Source organism: Littorina saxatilis, linkage group LG11, assembly GCF_037325665.1.
Source record: "Littorina saxatilis isolate snail1 linkage group LG11, US_GU_Lsax_2.0, whole genome shotgun sequence".
Taxonomy (NCBI): domain Eukaryota; kingdom Metazoa; phylum Mollusca; class Gastropoda; order Littorinimorpha; family Littorinidae; genus Littorina; species Littorina saxatilis.
The window spans coordinates 43,407,987-43,427,164 of NC_090255.1; the positions used below are offsets into that span (position 1 = coordinate 43,407,987).

Here is a 19,178-nt window from a genome sequence, read left to right on the forward strand (position 1 = left end):
CCAAGGGAAGCGAAGCCACTTCCTGTCCGCGACATGTATGAGGACGTGAAAGTAAGCGTCTGTAAGATCGATCGACGTTGCCCAATCTCCCGGCCGTAAGGCCTCCCGAACCGAAGTTGGAGTTTCCATGGTAAACTTGATTACTCTCAGAAACTTGTTCAAAGGAGAAAGATCTAACACCGGCCTCCACGCCCCCGAGGCTTTCGGCACTACGAAAAGTCTGCCGTAAAACCCCGGGGACCGCGCGTCCAAGACCTCCTCTATAGCTCCCTTGAGCAGCAGAGCCGAGACCTCCTCCTGGACCGCGTTCCGTGCCACCAAATCCTTTGGCGCCCTGCAGGGCGGGATTATCCTGACCAGGGGAGCCTTCTGCCCTGACCAGAGAAGCCGGAACCCCGAACACACTATCCCCGTGACCCACTTGCTGGCCACCAGTTGCAGCCAGGAAGAAAGGGCCCTGGACGGGCCGCCCGCTACAACTAGCGCGGGGGCCACCGGGATGTGTTGTTCGGGGAAGTTTCATTGGGGGTGAGGCTTACGCCCCGACCCCCTGGAACCCCCGAAAGACTGACCCCTCTTAGGGTATGGAGCTCCACGCCCCCTACCCCTGGAGGAGAATGACTGCTTCTGGGCCTTCCCACCACCTGACGAAGACGTCTGAGGCTTAGCAGAAGAAAACGCCTGAGTCTGAGACTTGCCCTGAGGCTTCTGGAAGCCCTGTGAAGCCAGACGCGCGATCGCTACATCCCGCGCGTCCTGCGTCTCTTTCTGGAGTGCATCGAAAGACGCCTGCCCTAAGAGAGACCCCTCAGCAAAAGGGGAGACCTTCAGCCTCTCCACAGTCGCGGTGTCCCGAAATCTGGACCCCGTCAAGAAGGCTGACCTCCTTGAAAGAACTGTGTGAGTATACAGCCGGGCAGACAAAGCAACCTGTTCTCTAGTCACCTTGCCCAGAGTAGCCAGCAGTGTCGAAACATCTGTCGGCGACGCATCAAACCGAAATTCAAAAGGATCAAGAGATGTGGCAATCGATCTGGACAAAGACCTTTGCAGAGACTCCGACAAGGACGTGAGCTCCAGCAAAGACCTTCCAACTTCCTCCAAGGCTGAGAGAGAACCGTCAGTACATGGGACAACTCTATCCCTATTGTACCCATCTTCTCTCAAAGCAGCAAGTTCCGGCGTCACCGGAAGTGCCCCTGACGGCAGAGCAAAAGTGTCAATCAGACTCACAGGATAAGGGTTGAGCTTGAACTTCGGAACACCGGAAGCTGCTCGAGCCCCAGGTTGAGCCAGCCAAGAGACAACGTCTTCCGGAGCATCGCCGTGCTGAACCAACAACGGCACCGCCGGTTTGCGTTTACCACATAAGACGTTCGCCATTTCATAGGCAATAGTTGACGATTCCCGGAAGCGGAAGCGAGGCCGTTGCTCCTGTGCACTCCGGAAATCGTCAAAAGCAGACCGAGGTGGGTGAAGCTGAGCCTTGTCCTTCACCACCCCTTCCGGAAAATATCTGAACGCCGTTTCCGCCGCCAGCGCCACTGCGGCTGACAGCTTCACGGGCAAATTCAGTTGGGAATCCTCTACCACTGAGGCATCCCCGTCTTCCGCCCTACCCTCCGACTCGAGATCAAGCTCGGAGCCAGGAGGCAGAACATCAGACAGTTTATCGTCGGCAGAACCGACCACTTCCTGCCCCCCGGGCGGAAGAGGACTAAAACGGTCCCCGATATTCTCATAAAGAGACGTACGGAGGCGCTCGTCCTTTCGCTGCTCATAAGAACTCTCACGGCCTCCAACGCACGAGAGAGCCCCCTGAGCTCGCACACCGGCAAGCGGTGTAGACATACCTTGTACTGGTGTCACATTCAGGAGAGACACCAACTTGGTACCCCCATCCTGCGAAGCATGGACATCCGCCCGAGTCACAGTCGCCGAAGGCTTAGCGGAAGTCGAAGCCGGAACTGCAGGAGACTGCCGTACCTGTGCTAAGGAGAGAACATCAGAAACACCAGACGGAAGCGCTCGTAATTCCTCCCTAGTGGAAGATAATTCCGACGCAAGTGTCGAAACTTGAGCGCTCAAAGTCAACAATAAAGACGCAACTTCAGTTGGCGCTAACCCAGGGCAGCCATCTGAAGTTGAAGCAGAAGCAGAAGCAGAAGAAGAAGAAGCTTTGCCCGAAACACCACTCTTGCCAGAACGTAAACAAGCCTGACCGGAAGTTAAACTGACGTCTGCTAACACGGGAGATTTAACAGAAGTTGAATCGGAAGAAACAGACGCGGATTTTTTTGCGCCCTTCTCTCTCCTCGAGCTTCGTTTAGGAGGCGAATCGTCAGGCACCTGCCTCGAACTCGGCTTCCTTTTCACGCTAACAACAAGCGCAGCCTCCGCCATAGCAAAATAACTCACGAAAAATTTCAAAGAAAAACAATTTCAGAAAAATTTCACAAGTACAAAACGAGCGACGAAAACGTCGCTAAAGTTATAACAAAACGGAAAGATCTCACCACACAGCTAGGTAAAGGTGAACAGATAGGCGACGACCAAGGGGAGATGCCAAAGCCAAGGACTAAGGCGAAAAACTGCAAACAGCAGGAGCGTACATCAGAAGCGTCCTTCCCAGTTGAACCGCTGAGAGAGAATGATACAAATGGCGGCGTATGCGCACGCATACGGATGTTGGACCGGACATCGGTCTGATATTATGGGATGGATCACTCTTTTTTAGGGTGGTCTCCCTTGTTACCAAGGGGAACGCGTACAGCGTTACCAGCACTGAACTAGAGTTAATTGCTATATGTGAGTTGGGTAATAATATGTAATTTAATCACAAGTACATTCAAATTTCCAGATAGGCTGAAGGCTGATAAAGACAGCGGTACATGAACAGCAATGCATACAAAACACAAGGATCTAAACAGACAAACAGAGAGAGAGAGAGAGAGAGAGAGAGAGAGAGAGAGAGAGAGAGAGGGAGAGGGAGAGGGAGAGAGAGAGAGAGAGAGAGAGAGAGAGAGAGAGAGAGAGAGAGAGAGAGAGAGAGAGAGAGAGAGAGAGAGAGAGAGAGAGAGAGAGAGAGAGAGAGAGAGAGAGAGAGAGAGAGAGAGAGAGAGAGAGAGAGAGAGAGAGAGAGAGAGAGAGAGAGAGAGAGAGAGAGAGAGAGAGAGAGAGAGAGAGAGAGAAAGGGAGAGAGAGAGAGAGTGAGAGAGAGACATACAGACAGACAGGTAAACAGGCAGATAGAGAGAGAGAGAGAGAGGGAGAGAGAGAGAGAGAGAGAGAGAGAGAGAGAGAGAGAGAGAGAGAGAGAGAGAGAGAGAGAGAGAGAGAGAGAGAGAGAGAGAGAGAGAGAGAGAGAGAGAGAGAGAGAGAGAGAGAGAGAGAGAGAGAGAGAGAGAGAGAGAGAGAGAGAGAGAGAGAGAGAGAGAGAGAGAGAGAGAGAGAGAGACATACAGACAGACAGGCAAAAAAAAAAAGAGAGAGAGAGAGAGAGAGAGAGAGAGAGAGAGAGAGAGAGAGAGAGAGAGAGAGACATACAGACAGACAGGCAAAAAAAAAAGAGAGAGAGAGAGAGAGAGAGAGAGAGAGAGAGAGAGAGAGAGAGAGAGAGAGAGAGAGAGAGAGAGAGAGAGAGAGAGAGAGAGAGAGAGAGAGAGAGGAGAGAGAGAGAGAGAGAGAGAGAGAGAGAGAGAGAGAGAGAGAGAGAGAGAGAGAGAGAGAGAGAGAGAGAGAGAGAGAGAGAGAGAGAGAGAGAGAGAGAGAGACATACAGACAGACAGGCAAAAAAAAAAGAGAGAGAGAGAGAGAGAGAGAGAGAGAGAGAGAGAGAGAGAGAGAGAGAGAGAGAGAGAGAGAGAGAGAGAGAGAGAGAGAGAGAGAGAGAGAGAGAGAGAGAGAGAGAGAGAGAGAGAGAGAGAGAGAGAGAGAGAGAGAGAGAGAGAGAGAGAGAGAGAGAGAGAGAGAGAGACATACAGACAGACAGGCAAAAAAAAAAAAAAGAGAGAGAGAGAGAGAGAGAGAGAGAGAGAGAGAGAGAGAGAGAGAGAGAGAGAGAGAGAGAGAGACATACAGACAGACAGGCAAAAAAAAAAAAAGAGAGAGAGAGAGAGAGAGAGAGAGAGAGAGAGAGAGAGAGAGAGAGAGAGAGAGAGAGAGAGAGAGAGAGAGAGAGAGAGAGAGAGAGAGACATACAGACAGACAGGCAAAAAAAAAAGAGAGAGAGAGAGAGAGAGAGAGAGAGAGAGAGAGAGAGAGAGAGAGAGAGAGAGAGAGAGACATACAGACAGACAGGCAAAAAAAAAAAGAGAGAGAGAGAGAGAGAGAGAGAGAGAGAGAGAGAGAGAGAGAGAGAGAGAGAGAGAGAGAGAGAGAGAGAGAGAGAGAGAGAGAGAGAGACATACAGACAGACAGGCAAAAAAAAAAGAGAGAGAGAGAGAGAGAGAGAGAGAGAGAGAGAGAGAGAGAGAGAGAGAGAGAGAGAGAGAGAGAGAGAGACATACAGACAGACAGGCAAACAAAAACAAAAAAAAGAGAGAGAGAGAGAGAGAGAGAGAGAGAGAGAGAGACTTAGACTTAGACTTAGAACATTTTATTCACATAAAGGGTAGACATTTTAGGCCATAGGCTTAATCTTACAATGTGCCCTTTACATTCACACAAACACATATTCACGCGTGCGCCCGACTAGAATAATAGAAACATCAAGCATACAGTAATAATAAATGAGAAAAGTAGTAGAAAATACATGAATGGAACATCAATAAAGCAATTACAGAATGGAACATTAATTACGCAATCACATTTGCGCACTCACACGCAGACGCACAAGGAGGAACACATATAATACTAATAATAATATACACACAACTAAGTGCCATTCAACAAGCACACAGTGAGCCTACCAAGACAGGTAGATTTAGCATTATGTAGGCATGCAGCAGTCAATATTTCAGAGTAATAAAATAATTATAATTAACAAAGCTAGCTACAATACCGGCAGCGTAACTTATGAAGACCTCAGTATGTGTATCCTGAGGGAGGTTTTGAATGCGTTCAATGAACGGCACGTTTGTACATTCGAAGGAAGAGAGTTCCACAGTGAAGGTCCCACAAAAGCAAAGCTAGTTTTGTATAGATCTATGCGAGTCCTTGGTAATATATATATAGATTTGTTTGACACATAACGCTCGGAAGCTTTAGTCAAGAATGCATTTAGGTATGGTGGGGCCAGCTCATTGAGCGCCTTGTACATTAGAATTAAGATGTTGTAATCAAACTGCTGTTGAAGTGGAAGAATATTGGCTACCTTCAACTTTTCGGACGTGGACAGATAAGGATTGGTTACAATAAGCTTAGCACCTCTTCTGTGCAAGGAGTTTAGTTTTTTCATTATATTTTCACTGGCACCGCACCATACCGTGGAGGCATAATTAATATATGATAGACAGTGTGCCACGTGTGATGAAACCTGTTCTATAGGATCTGAGTGCAGTTTTAAGTTGAGGAGAAGGGGCGCTCTCTGATGTTTCTGTCTAGATGTGACTACCATACTGCTGGATTTTTTGGGATGCAGGGTCATTTTGTTGTTACTACACCACTGTTCAACATCGTTGATTCCCTGCTGAAGGTCAGCCTCCACTTGAACTATTTTTTTGGACGATGAGTGAAGAGAGCTATCATCAGCAAAAAGCTCACAAGATACATTTTTATTCGTAATATGCAAAGGTAGGTCGTTTATGAAGATACTAAATAAAAGTGGGCCAAGAATGGACCCCTGAGGAACTCCGCAATTTAGAACACCATCTTGTGAATATTGACCATTTAGATATACCCGCTGGGATCTGTTCGTGATGAACGATGCAAGCAACTTAACTGTATCACTGTTGTTTATATAAATCTTTAGTTTAGTTATGAGAATATTGTGATCGACTGTTTCAAACGCTTTCCTCAGATCGAGGAAAACTGCACCAACTAATTTGGAATCGTTAATAGCCGACAGCCAGGTGTCACAGAGACGGACAAGAGCCGTGGAACAAGAATGAAACTTACGAAAACCAGATTGGAATTGGTAAAAAAGATCGTGGCTTTCCATGTGATGGATTACATGTTTATGGATATGCATCTCAAGAGGCTTAGAGAGCACCGATAGAACAGAGATAGGACGAAGGTTGTTGATTTCGCTAGAATCCGACGTCTTAGGAATAGGAATAACTTTAGCACATTTCCACTCCAGAGGGAAGACCTTTGTTTTAATACATAGATTGTACAAGAACGTCAGGGACTCTACTACATACGGAAGTGAAAGTTTTAGAAAGAAGGTACTAATAGTGTCTACGCCCACGGACTTTTTATTCTTGAGGTCAGATATATATTTCCCTACTTCATGAACTGCCAGTGCAGGGATAGGGCTCTGGTCAGCAGACCGCAGCCGGTCACTACAGAAACTCTCAAGGAGAGTGTTAGAGAACTCGTTTTGTGTGGCTATAGAATTAGATTGGGTAAGGAGGGACGCGGCGGACAAGAAGTGGTTGTTAAGCGTGTCTGGCGATTCCACGACCGAGGGCGCTAAAGACGGCTTACGCTGCTTATGCGTAAGCTCGTTCATGGCACGCCAGAGATGCGCTGTATCACAATTATTCGAAATCATCTGTTCGAAATACCTACGTTTCGAATTTTTCACTAAAACACTGATTTTGTTCCTCTGAAGTTTGTACTCGTTAGTGTTTTTGTCCTTCTTAAGCGTGTCCCTAATTTTCATAGCCTCCATTATTTCAGCTGTAATCCACCCAGGCTGCGCCTTTTGTTTAACTCTCCTCCTTCGAATGGGGGCATGCTTGTCCACAATAGGCATAAACAAGCTTTGCCACAAGGATAAGGCATCGTCAGAATTATCACAATTATGTACAGGAGAAAAGTTGACATGACTCAAATCATATAAAAAGGAAGTTTCATTAAAGTTCTTAGTTGAGCGGTACTCAAAGGTGGTATGCTCGCCCTTGGCACGCTTCCGTGGTCTCCATGACAACGTGCACATGATGGGACTGTGGTCACTGAGACTGACATCAGAGAGCCGGACGTTAGACACCCTGTTTACATTATTGGTATAGATATGATCTAGTAGGGTGGAGGAGGTGGGAGTAACTCGCGTAGGCTGCTGCACCAGTTGTTGCAGTCCAAATAAATTGCAAGTTGACTCCCAGGATGTGTGTGTTTTAAAAAGATCAATGTTGAAATCCCCTAAAAGAATATAGTCAGATTTTGGATTTGCCGCAGTGACCAAGTCCATCATGTGCACAAAGTCATCATACCAGGCATAATTATAAGAGGGATTTCTGTACAAGATACAGATAAGTATGGTAGAGTCTTTAGCACTACGCTTTAGCTGAACCCACATGCTCTCCACTCCCCCGGTCTCTAGATCCGGGCGCCGCGTGACATAAGGCAATACGTCATTGTGAACATAGATGCCGAGGCCCGTCTGGGGAGAACGAGTGGCGTCCTTTCGAAGAAAAGTATAATTGGGAATGGAAAGTTCGGAATCAGATTGCAAATTTAAGCGGGTTTCCGTGAGACCAAGGAGGTGGAGGCGCGGGGGTCCGCTAAGAAGAGAGAAGATGTCATGCAACTTGTTGCCTAGGTGATACACATTAACATGACCGACACGTATGCCCGAGGAAGAATCTCTCATAGGTTATAAAACAACGCAAAATTGAAATTAAAAAGCACTATTAAACGAAAGGGGATAAGCACAAGAAACGGTGTAGGTAACACGAAACAATACCTAACAAATGTAAGAACAAAAGTCAATAATAGAAAACAAGTGAAGACAAAACGGAAAAGCAAACAAGACTCAAACAGCCAGACGCTTTTGCCAAAGAAAATGAATCAGATGCACATGGGATCAAAATAAACCAAAACACGCAACGCAGTTCATCAAAAAATTAATCGTCACACCGACTAAAGTCTTGGCACCACAATGGTGTGTTAACACGAGTGCAGCAGAAGCCACTAGAAAGCGTTACTAACGCACTCAAGTCACGTTCAAACGAAGCGTGACACGCAAATGTCCGGGTTAAAACAACAACAGCAGCAAGAGAGAGAGAGAGAGAGAGAGAGAGAGAGAGAGAGAGAGAGAGAGAGAGAGAGAGAGAGAGAGAGAAAGAGAGAGAGAGAGAGAGAGAGAGACAGAGAGACAGAGAGACAGAGAGACAGACAGACAGACAGACAGACAGACAGACAAAGTTCTGACCTGAACGTGAAGACACCAGCGGAAGACTTGTTGGGTGTGTCAGGGCTCAAGGACAACGCCTGAAATGATCATGACTTTCTTATAACATTAGCCCAGTTCCTGGTTCACAGTAAAAATGATCATGACTTTCTTATAACATTAGCCCAGTTCCTGGTTCACAGTAAAAATGATCATGACTTTCTTATAACATTAGCCCAGTTCCTGGTTCACAGTAAAAATGATCATGACTTTCTTATAACATTAGCCCAGTTCCTGTTTCACAGTAAAAATGATCATGACTTTCTTATAACATTAGCCCAGTTCCTGGTTCACAGTAAAATGATCATGACTTTCTTATAACATTAGCCCAGTTCCTGGTTCACAGTAAAAATGATCATGACTTTCTTATAACATTAGCCCAGTTCCTGGTTCACAGTAAAAATGATCATGACTTTCTTATAACATTAGCCCAGTTCCTGGTTCACAGTAAAAATGATCATGACTTTCTTATAACATTAGCCCAGTTCCTGGTTCACAGCAAAACAAAAATATTTCATTGCAAAAACAACAACACTGCACTGCACAAAAAGAGAGCCAAATGAGTTGAGATTACAATTGTGGTGTGTGCAATGTGATGTTGCACTACAAACGACAATGAAGCAATGGAGAAGGGAAGTAATTATCAAGAAACCTTTCCCGCCCGGGCGGCGTGTTGTGTTTAATACTGTCGGCTTTCCACATCTTCATGAAGAGGTCATCAAACTAACACCCCCCACAGAGCTACCTACCCTAGCATGGGGCATGTTGTGTTTAACACAGTTCCACGGACCCCCCGCGGGTTAGGGGGAGTCCCATATTGGTTGGGACTAGAAAGAATTTACCCGATGCTACCCAGCATGTCGTAAGAGGCGACTAACGGTTCTGTTTCTTCTCTTCTTTTGTCTTATTTCTGCCTTACCAGTCCTTTCACCTATATTTCCTTCCAAGAAAACTCTCCCTACTATTCCCTGCAGTTTTCCAATTCTTTTCTTGTTGTCTTATTTCTACCTGACTGGATCCATCACCTTTATTTCACTTACCAAAAGTCTTATCTTCTTTTCCACATCCTTATTTCTCTGCACCCCGCATGTCGTATGAGGCGACTAACGGATTCTGTTTCTCCTTTTACCCTTGTTAAGTGGTTCTTGTATAGAATATAGTCAATGTTTGTAAAGATTTTAGTCAAGCAGTATGTAAGAAATGTTTAGTCCTTTGTACTGGAAACTTGCATTCTCCCAGTAAGGTCATATATTGTACTACGTTGCAAGCCCCTGGAGCAATTTTTTGATTAGTGCTTTTGTGAACAAGAAACACTTAACAAGTGGCTCTATCCCATCTCCCCCCTTTCCCCTATTCCATCTCCCCCCTTTCCCTCGTCGCGATATAACCTTCGTGGTTGAAAACGACGTTAAACACCAAATAAAGAAAGAAAGAAACAGTTCCCCGGTGGAACCCCACTTTCACAACCTTCAAAACTCTAAGAAACTCAGGTCTTCAAATGGATGTCAATTTACAGAGGCTATGAACAGAACATTGTTGCCCTACAGGCCAACTGGCATAACGGGCAGTAAGTAAGTAATGAACAGAACATCTCAGAAAGGAGGGACTCAAAAAGGAGGAAGTCTTAAAAGGGGGGTTCACTGTATCGAAAGTCACAGAGTTACCTACCCTAGCGGGCGGTGTGTTGTGTTTAATACTGTCGGCTTTCCACATCTTCATGGAGAGGTGTGAGGCGTCCGTTGTGTTGAGCATGGAGTCATCCTCCGCAATCACCCTCACTGTGAATTCTGCACAACACATCATTACACACATCATCTTCTTCATCATCATCATCATCATCCGCTACCACCCTCACTGTGAACTCTGATCGTCCTCGTCGTCGTCATCAATCATCATCATCATCATCATCATCATCATCATCATCATCGCTACCACCCTCACTGTGAACTCTGCACAATACGTCATCACACACATCATCTTCTTGGTAATCGCTGTTGTGGTCTTTCCTATCATCACATCAGATCTTAAATGTGACCCTCCACCACGGAATGAGTCGCATGTCACCTTTGCATGATTTTTATATTTTTACATTATCTTAAAGAATTTGTTATGCGCTATCCAGTGGTGAAAACCGTTTTAGAAAAGAGCGAAAATTGTTTGAGTTATGAGCCTGTGACTAAGGTGATACCTGACACCCCCCGGACATATATTAAGCCTAGCGCAGGACCGCGCGAGGTGACATCCGACTCATTCCGTGGTGGAGGGTCACAAATGTGTGCACTTTTATCTCTCTCAAGGTAAGGCAAATGTATTTCAAAAATCTCTTGGGTTACATGAATTTGGTAAATTTCAACAAAAACAAAAAACAACAAAATATAACAATGAGACACAACCATTCATAATCAATAAACATCAATAAGTCAAACTGGACTGATTGATCAAACCACAAAATGTTTTAATAGGACAGACTTGATATAAGATGTGAACAAATAATAAATAATCGTTCTCTTTTTCCCTCTCTCTCTTTTCTTCTTCCTTTTAGCCTCCCCTACACTCTCTCTCCCCCCCCCCCCCCCCTCCCATTTTGAGTCCTGCTGTAAAGGCGGCATTCTTGGTGAGGTCGACGGTCAGTTCTCTCTCTTTCTCTCCCCCCCCCCCCCCACCCTCCCCCTCTCTCGCTGTCTCCCTCCCTCCCTCTCTCCCTGAAATAAACTCACCAGGCATTTTTTGTCCGGCAATAAAGGAAGCATTCTTGCTGTGGTCTACGGTCAGTTCTCGTGGCTTCATGGGGTCGGGCTGGACCGACACACGGATCTTGGGACCTGACAGCACCGTGCGGTTGATGGTCGCCTTGGCTTGAAACTCGTACACACCTCTGTAACAGTGCCATGCAGTTCCCATGGAGTGAATGACATAAACATCTTAAAAATAGCAGTTAACAGAATCAGGACCACATATAGACAAACAGACAGATAAACACACACTCACACGCACGCGATTAACACACACTCACATGCACGCGATTAACACACACTCACACGATTAACACACACTCACACACACGCCATTAACACACACTCACACGCACGCCATTAACACACACACACTTGACACACAACAAACACTTGCTTGCTTCTGCATTATTAACAAATTCTGGCTGATCATTGACAGAAATGCATGAAACACATATAAAGACAGACTGACAAACAGAGAGACAGAAGAACAGTAACACATCTGTTCACAAACTTTGCAACAGTTCAACAGCAACAGCTCAACAACAACAGCTGAACAGCAACAGCTCAACAACAACAGCTGAACAGCAACAGTTCAACAGCAACAGCTCAACAACAACAGCTCAACCACACTGCCTGTAACACGGACACTGCTGACACTTTACAATTCAGTTCCTTCATATACTATTACATGTCTGACCAAAGTCAAATTCAATTAATAAACTGCTGCAATATTGACAACATCAAAGTTTTCTTGGTAAACAGTGCCATTCTAAAAAAGACCAGACCACACCAACATCACTCAAAATGTGAACATATTGAGCAACTTCCTATCGATACTCCCAACACGTTCACAGCCCTTGCATCAAAACCATCCATCAACCTTGCACCCCAGATTGAGTGACTCTCCACGCGTACAGCATTCACGTGGGTCCGGACACAGACATGATGCCAAAGTCGGCCACGCCCTCACTGTTTGTCTTGATGGGCTGGGGAGCCGGAATCAGCTGCACAACAACCACAAGTATTTCATCAACTTGGACTTTCAAGGAGGTTGTCGGCCAGGACCGAGACTTGGCCAGGACGACCACCCTCCGAGACAAGCTGCACGGACCCGTTGACGCTCTGCAAAAGACCACCAGCATCATATCCAGAGCTCGACTCCAAGTGTTAAGGCGAACTACAAGAAGAAGAAGCAATAGTACAATGGAGGCCCCCTTTAAAGACCCCCACCAACTGACAGGTTTCCCTGCTTTCTACATCCCTCAACTTACAGCTTTCCCTGCTTTCTACATCCCCCAACTGACAGCTTTCCCTGCTTTCCACATCCCCCAACTGACAGCTTTCCCTGCTTTCTACAACCCTCAACAGACAGGTTTCCCTGCTTTCTACAACCCTCAACTGACAGGTTTCCCTGCTTTCTACAACCCTCAACTGACAGGTTTCCCTGCTTTCTACATCCCTCAACTGACAGGTTTCCCTGCTTTCTACATCCCTCAACTGACAGGTTTCCCTGCTTTCTACAACCTTCAACTGACAGGTTTCCCTGCTTTCTACATCCCTCAACTTACAGGTTTCCCTGCTTTCTACATCCCTCAACTTACAGGTTTCCCTGCTTTCTACATCCCTCAACTGACAGGTTTCCCTGCTTTCTACAACCCTCAACTGACAGGTTTCCCTGCTTTCTACATCCCTCAACTTACAGGTTTCCCTGCTTTCTACAACCCTCAACTTACAGGTTTCCCTGCTTTCTACATCCCTCAACTTACAGGTTTCCCTGCTTTCTACATCCCTCAACTTACAGGTTTCCCTGCTTTCCACATCCCCCAACTGACAGCTTTCCCTGCTTTCTACAACCCTCAACAGACAGGTTTCCCTGCTTTCTACAACCCTCAACTGACAGGTTTCCCTGCTTTCTACATCCCTCAACTGACAGGTTTCCCTGCTTTCTACATCCCTCAACTTACAGGTTTCCCTGCTTTCTACAACCTTCAACTGACAGGTTTCCCTGCTTTCTACATCCCTCAACTTACAGGTTTCCCTGCTTTCTACATCCCTCAACTTACAGGTTTCCCTGCTTTCTACATCCCTCAACTTACAGGTTTCCCTGCTTTCTACAACCCTCAACTTACAGGTTTCCCTGCTTTCTACAACCTAATTTGGTCAGATTTGTGTGTGCATAACCTCTGTAGATTTACCCCCATTTTAAGACTTCCTCTATTTTACAACCACAAGTTCTTCAGTTGATTACCTCTGTAAATAAATCATCTTAAGACTCCCTCCCTTCAACGACCACATTTTCAGTGCAAAACCTCTGTAGATTTACCCCCATCTTAAGACTCCCTCCCTTTAACGACCACATTTTCAGTGCAAAACCTCTGTAGATTTACCCCCATCTTAAGACTCCCTCCCTTTAACGACCACATTTTCAGTGCAAAACCTCTGTAGATTTACCCCCATCTTAAGACTCCCTCCCTTTAACGACCACATTTTCAGTGCAAAACCTCTGTAGATTTACCCCCATTTTAAGACTCCCTCCTTTTTACAACCTGATTTTCTCAGGTTCTTGGAGGTCTTACAAAGGGGTTCCAGTGTAGCTGAACAACTTAAGGGCAGACCGGGTAGGCAAAATGAGTTATTTTTGGTCTCATACACCTTTTTGGGGTTGTTGCATTTTTCACACCTTTGAACATCCTGGAATGCATTCAATAATCTGCTTTTGTCATTTTAGACATGTATTCATGTAAATAAAACCATTTTCAGACCGATGTTTTGTTGTTTTTGTCTGTGTTTTATCAAAAAAATCGAAAAAATGGTCAACTTTGGATACTCCGTGCTGGTAAATGTGCGCACATGACATGACCCTTCGCTGTTCAAACTGTGTGGAAATTTCCGTTCTTCAAGATGACGTCATCACCGTTGGGGAATTTCCGTTGACATAGGCACAAAGAGAGAGAATCCGTTCCAACCGAAACCCCGGAATTAATATATGCAAATATATGTAGGTCAAAGGCATTTGGCGCAAGCGCAGTAGACAACTTATCAGTCCCCCGGTGTCAACAAATCCATGACGTTTTCACCGATTCAGCAGCATTTTTCAAAGTTTTGAGCTGCGGAGAACAACCCTAACATTGGAAATGTTCGGCATAGTGGCAAGAAATATCAGAGAAAGATGAACCAGCAGCAGCGAACAGTAGAAGGAAGTAACAACACTCCGAAATGAACCAACATGATCGTATTTGAGCAGACGACATTCTAAGATTCTTGACTCGACGAGGTGGGTTTTGCTTCTTTCTCTTTTCGATCTTGTTTGTTTGACAACGTGATTTATTGCACATCGTTATGTTGTTGTTGTTGTAAGAATGTGTTAGGGTTTGCAGGTAAATGATAAACAGTTTGTGTCTGAAGTATTTTGCGGGTTTCTTGATCCAATTTACTGACCATGCCGCCGCCGCACACCCCCCCCCCCCCCCCCCCTCGATCATCTCTGTGATATCGTCTTCACAACCCCTATTTTATTGTTCTTCGCTGGCCAGTCCTTGAGAGCTTACTATGGTGTAACATGTCATCAGTATTCTTTGTCTGGGGTCAAACTGAGAAGCAGCATCTGAGCGATGTACGACTGACACAGTTTCTGTTTCTGGTCATTGACCGTAGGAAAATAAGTACCCTACTAGAGAGCGTTCTCTAATTCTAAAGGATTGGTTTACACCAGCATGGCTGACCAACCTATCATTGACAGCAATATTGTTGTCAAATCTTTTCCATTAACTAAGGAATAAAAAAAATAGATCCAATTTACTTCACCAAAGAAAAAAAAAGAGTTAAACTAAAGGACTGGGGATGCAACTCATGAATCAAAAGCATAAAGATCACCTGCAAACAGTGCTAGGTTTAGGAAATCTGAAAATGTATACACACACACAGAACACACACACACACAAAACAGACAACAGACAAGAAACAAGCAAATACATAGCAAGTGTGATGAAATAAATTAATTTTAAAAGAAAAATATGAAAAGAAAGAAAATAATTCAGCTAGTTTCAGTATTAGTTCCTGTGTGTATGTGATTGTGTGGTTACTCAAATCCCATAGTAAACTTGACATGTACATTTTGTGATAGGGGCCAATTAATGAATGTCTTTTGTGTGTGTGTGTGTGTGTGTTCGTCAACCGACATATGTGGGTACGAGCCGCTGAGGTGGTTGTAAGAAAACCCGCCTGGTTCAGTGGTTGGGGGCTGATTGGGATTTCTGATTTACCAGCCTAGCCAAAAAGTTGAGGTACACCCCATGTAACATGGTCATTTGCAAAATAAAGTACAAGCACTTGTTGACGTTTATATTGAGTCTTAAAATTTGCAGCTTATTACAAACAAAAACCATGGACAGTTGTATCAAATATTAAATCAGTGTTTGTGTATTTATTAGGTTGGAGCAAGGGGAGAGCCAGTCCTCCTGTGGTGGCAGCGAGGAGAAAGATTGACCTGATGGAAAAGTTTGCTAAACCGGAACTACCCTCTTCCACAGCAGAAACATCAGCTTTGCCATCTTCTGACCAACCATAAGAAGATACAGATACTTTGCCATCTTCTGACCCATCACAAGCAGATATGGATACTGGTACTGTGCAACGTCACTCCGCTGACATGTGTTGGGCTTTTGTCAACATTGATCAGCTCAATCTATTGCTGAAAGGTTTATATCCTGTACTGAATGCTTGTCTGATAGCAGTCTGATTATGAAAGAAGGTGATGCATCAGCCCAAGGATTTGCACAGGCCCTGCATCTGGAGTGCATATATGAGTGTCCATTCAAGTCTGCAGTTGTTTACTCTTCTCCCGGTGTTTGCAACGCTTCGGGTGGTAAAGTTGCATTTTAAATAATCCGCGTATGACCAAGTTGGTACATGGAAAGGGACATTCAGCTTTACAGAAATTTGCTGCAGTGTTAGGATTGAGCACAGAAATACTGTAATTAAAATGTTGCAACTTTTGAATGGCTTGATAGCTTTGTTCCATTTGTGTATATATAATTATGTAATGTTGTTGATGATTTGTGAAGCATCATTTCTATGCAATGGAATAAGAAATCAGTGCATCCGTTGGGTTTTTATGAGTCTGACAGTTTGGTTCTGATCAATATTTTCATATCAGCACAAACACAGATAATTGACTTTTTTAATGTTTTCATATAATGTAATTTTTTTTTAAATCAAAAAAATCTGATAATTTGATTATCAAATCATTTCCCCTTCATAGTTAAAGTGTTATTCTGGTTAAAAAAAAAACCACCCCATTAATTCAAGCTCTACTGTGGTACTAGTTTACCGGGGTACTAGTGAGACTCTTTTACATGCTGTTTTCTCTACATGTAATTTGAGACAAAATGTGGTAATTAAAATGTTGTAACTTTTGAATGGCAAGATGGATTTGTTCCAATTTTGTATATGTTGTTTATGATTTGTGAAGCACCATTTCTGTGCATGGAATAAGAATACAGTGGATTCCTTGTGTTTTTATGAGTCCGACAGTTTCGTTTTGATTCATATCTGCACTAACATAGATGAGTTTTCAAATGATTTTTTTAAAAAAGTCTGGATAATTTGATCGTCAAATCATTTCCCCATCATAGTAAAGTGGTTATTCTTATAAAAACATATCAATTCAGGCTGCACTGTGCTACTAGTTTGAGGTACTGGTTGGAATCTTTCAAATGCTGTTTTCTCTGAATGTAATTTTCAGACAAACATCTGTAATTAAAATGTTGCAACTTTTGAATGGCTTGATGGATTTGTTTCATTTTTGTTTATGTTGTTTATGATTTGTAAAGCGTCAGTTTTGTGTATGGAATAAGAGTTAAGTGCATTGGTTGGGTTTTTATGAGTCTGACAGTTTGGTTCTGATTCATGTTTTCATATCGGTACAAACAAAGATGGCTGTTTTCATATGATGTATATAAAAAAAATCCTGATAATTTGATTGTCAAATCCTTTTCCCTACATAGTAAAGTGGTCATTCTAATAAAAACATATGAATTCAGGGTGCACTGTGCTACTGGTTTTTTTATGTACTGGTTCAAATCTTTAAAATGCTGTTTTCTCTGAATGTAATTTTCAGACAAAACGCTACAATTAAAATGTTGCAACTTTTGAAAGGCTTGATGGATTTGTTCAGTTTTTGTATATGTTGTTTATGAGTTGTACAGCATCAGTTCTGTGTATGGAATAAGAGTTCAGTGCATTGGTTGGGTTTTTATGAGTCTGACAGTTAGGATTTCATGTATTTTTCTTATCAAAACTGAACCGGTAACTGAAAATGCTAAATTAAAATAATATATTGCTTAGAAATGCTTTTCGATACACAGAATTATTAAACACACACATATTGCTGCAAAGAAGAAAAATTGGATCAAAACATGCACTGGTTCACGAACTGCAACATTTTAAAAAAAGCACATTTTATAACGTTTTTCTCACATTTTGGTGAATAAAACCCCCAAAAATTGCTTTTCACTCAAAATTTAAAATGGTTTCCCTTAATTAGGTTATTCTGCTTGCAAAAATCAAACAAGCAGCAAGCTGTTTCCAAAATAAAAAAAAAAAGTGCTTGCCTACCCTGTCCCCCCTTAAATGTGAGAAATGAAGTGGAGAAGACAAGCAAGCCATCAAGCATACCTTCATATTGGGCTCTTAGGTGATGTGATCCGATCTTAAAAAGTTTCTTTATAAAAAATGTTTTATGTAGTTGAACAAGTAGTTGGGGTCTTCAGTGACGTGAACTCCAATCTTAAATAGTTATTTTAATATTTGTTTAGTGTAGTTGTTTAGTGTAGTTGTTTAGTGTAGTTGTTTAGTGTGGTTGTTTAGTGTGGTTGTTTAGTGTAGTTGTTTAGTATAGTTGTTTAGTGTGGTTGTTTAGTGTGGTTGTTTAGTGTGGTTGTTTAGTGTAGTTGTTTAGTGTAGTTGTTTAGTGTGGTTGTTTAGTGTGGTTGTTTAGTGTGGTTGTTTAGTGTGGTTGTTTAGTGTGGTTGTTTAGTGTGGTTGTTTAGTGTGGTTGTTTAGTGTGGTTGTTTAGTGTGGTTGTTTAGTGTGGTTGTTTAGTGTGGTTGTTTAGTGTGGTTGTTTAGTGTGGTTGTTTAGTGTAGTTGTTTAGTGTGGTTGTTTAGTGTGGTTGTTTAGTGTGGTTGTTTAGTGTAGTTGTTTAGTGTAGTTGTTTAGTGTGGTTGTTTAGTGTGGTTGTTTAGTGTAGTTGTTTAGTATAGTTGTTTAGTGTGGTTGTTTAGTGTGGTTGTTTAGTGTGGTTGTTTAGTGTAGTTGTTTAGTGTAGTTGTTTAGTGTAGTTTTTTAGTGTAGTTGTTTAGTGTGGTTGTTTAGTTTGGTTGTTTAGTGTGGTTGTTTAGTGTAGTTGTTTAGTGTGGTTGTTTAGTGTGGTTGTTTAGTGTGGTTGTTTAGTGTGGTTGTTTAGTGTGGTTGTTTAGTGTAGTTGTTTAGTGTAGTTGTTTAGTGTAGTTGTTTAGTGTAGTTGTTCAGTGTCGTTGTTCAGTGTCGTTGTTCAGTGTCGTTGTTCAGTGTCGTTGTTCAGTGTCGTTGTTCAGTGTAGTTGAACAACTTAAATCTGACAAATAAAATGAAGACAAGCAAGCATACCTTGATCTTGGGGTCTGAAAAACGTGGATCTTCATTTATTTTTTTATTTTTTTACTGTTGTTGAATAACTTAAATCTGATAAATGAAGTCAAGGCAACATGCCAGCGTACCTTGATCTTGGGGTCTGAAAAACGTGGATCTTCATTTATTTTTTTATTTTTTTACTGTTGTTGAATAACTTAAATCTGATAAATGAAGTCAAGGCAACATGCCAGCGTACCTTGATCTTGGGGTCTGAAAAACGTGGATCTTCATTTATTTTTTTATTTTTTTACTGTTGTTGAATAACTTAAATCTGATAAATGAAGTCAAGGCAACATGCCAGCGTACCTTGATCTTGGGGTCTGAAAAACGTGGATCTTCATTTATTTTTTTATTTTTTTTACTGTTGTTGAATAACTTAAATCTGATAAATGAAGTCAAGGCAACATGCCAGCGTACCTTGATCTTGGGGTCTGAAAAACGTGGATCTTCATTTATTTTTTTATTTTTTTACTGTTGTTGAATAACTTAAATCTGAT

General features: G+C 43.1%; 1 protein-coding gene across 1 annotated transcript in view; it reads right to left on the minus strand.

The window, feature by feature from the left end:
• The window catches only part of LOC138979589 (structural maintenance of chromosomes flexible hinge domain-containing protein 1-like), a 140,579-nt gene that overhangs the window by 51,839 nt on the left and 69,562 nt on the right, over nt 1–19,178 (minus strand). Inside the window, exons 44-47 of the mRNA XM_070352299.1 lie at nt 11,935–12,014; nt 10,993–11,150; nt 9,944–10,062; nt 8,258–8,316 (exon numbers count right to left, since the gene is read on the minus strand). Of these exons, the coding sequence (XP_070208400.1) occupies nt 8,258–8,316; nt 9,944–10,062; nt 10,993–11,150; nt 11,935–12,014 (416 nt within the window). The remainder of the gene's footprint in view (nt 1–8,257; nt 8,317–9,943; nt 10,063–10,992; nt 11,151–11,934; nt 12,015–19,178) is intronic.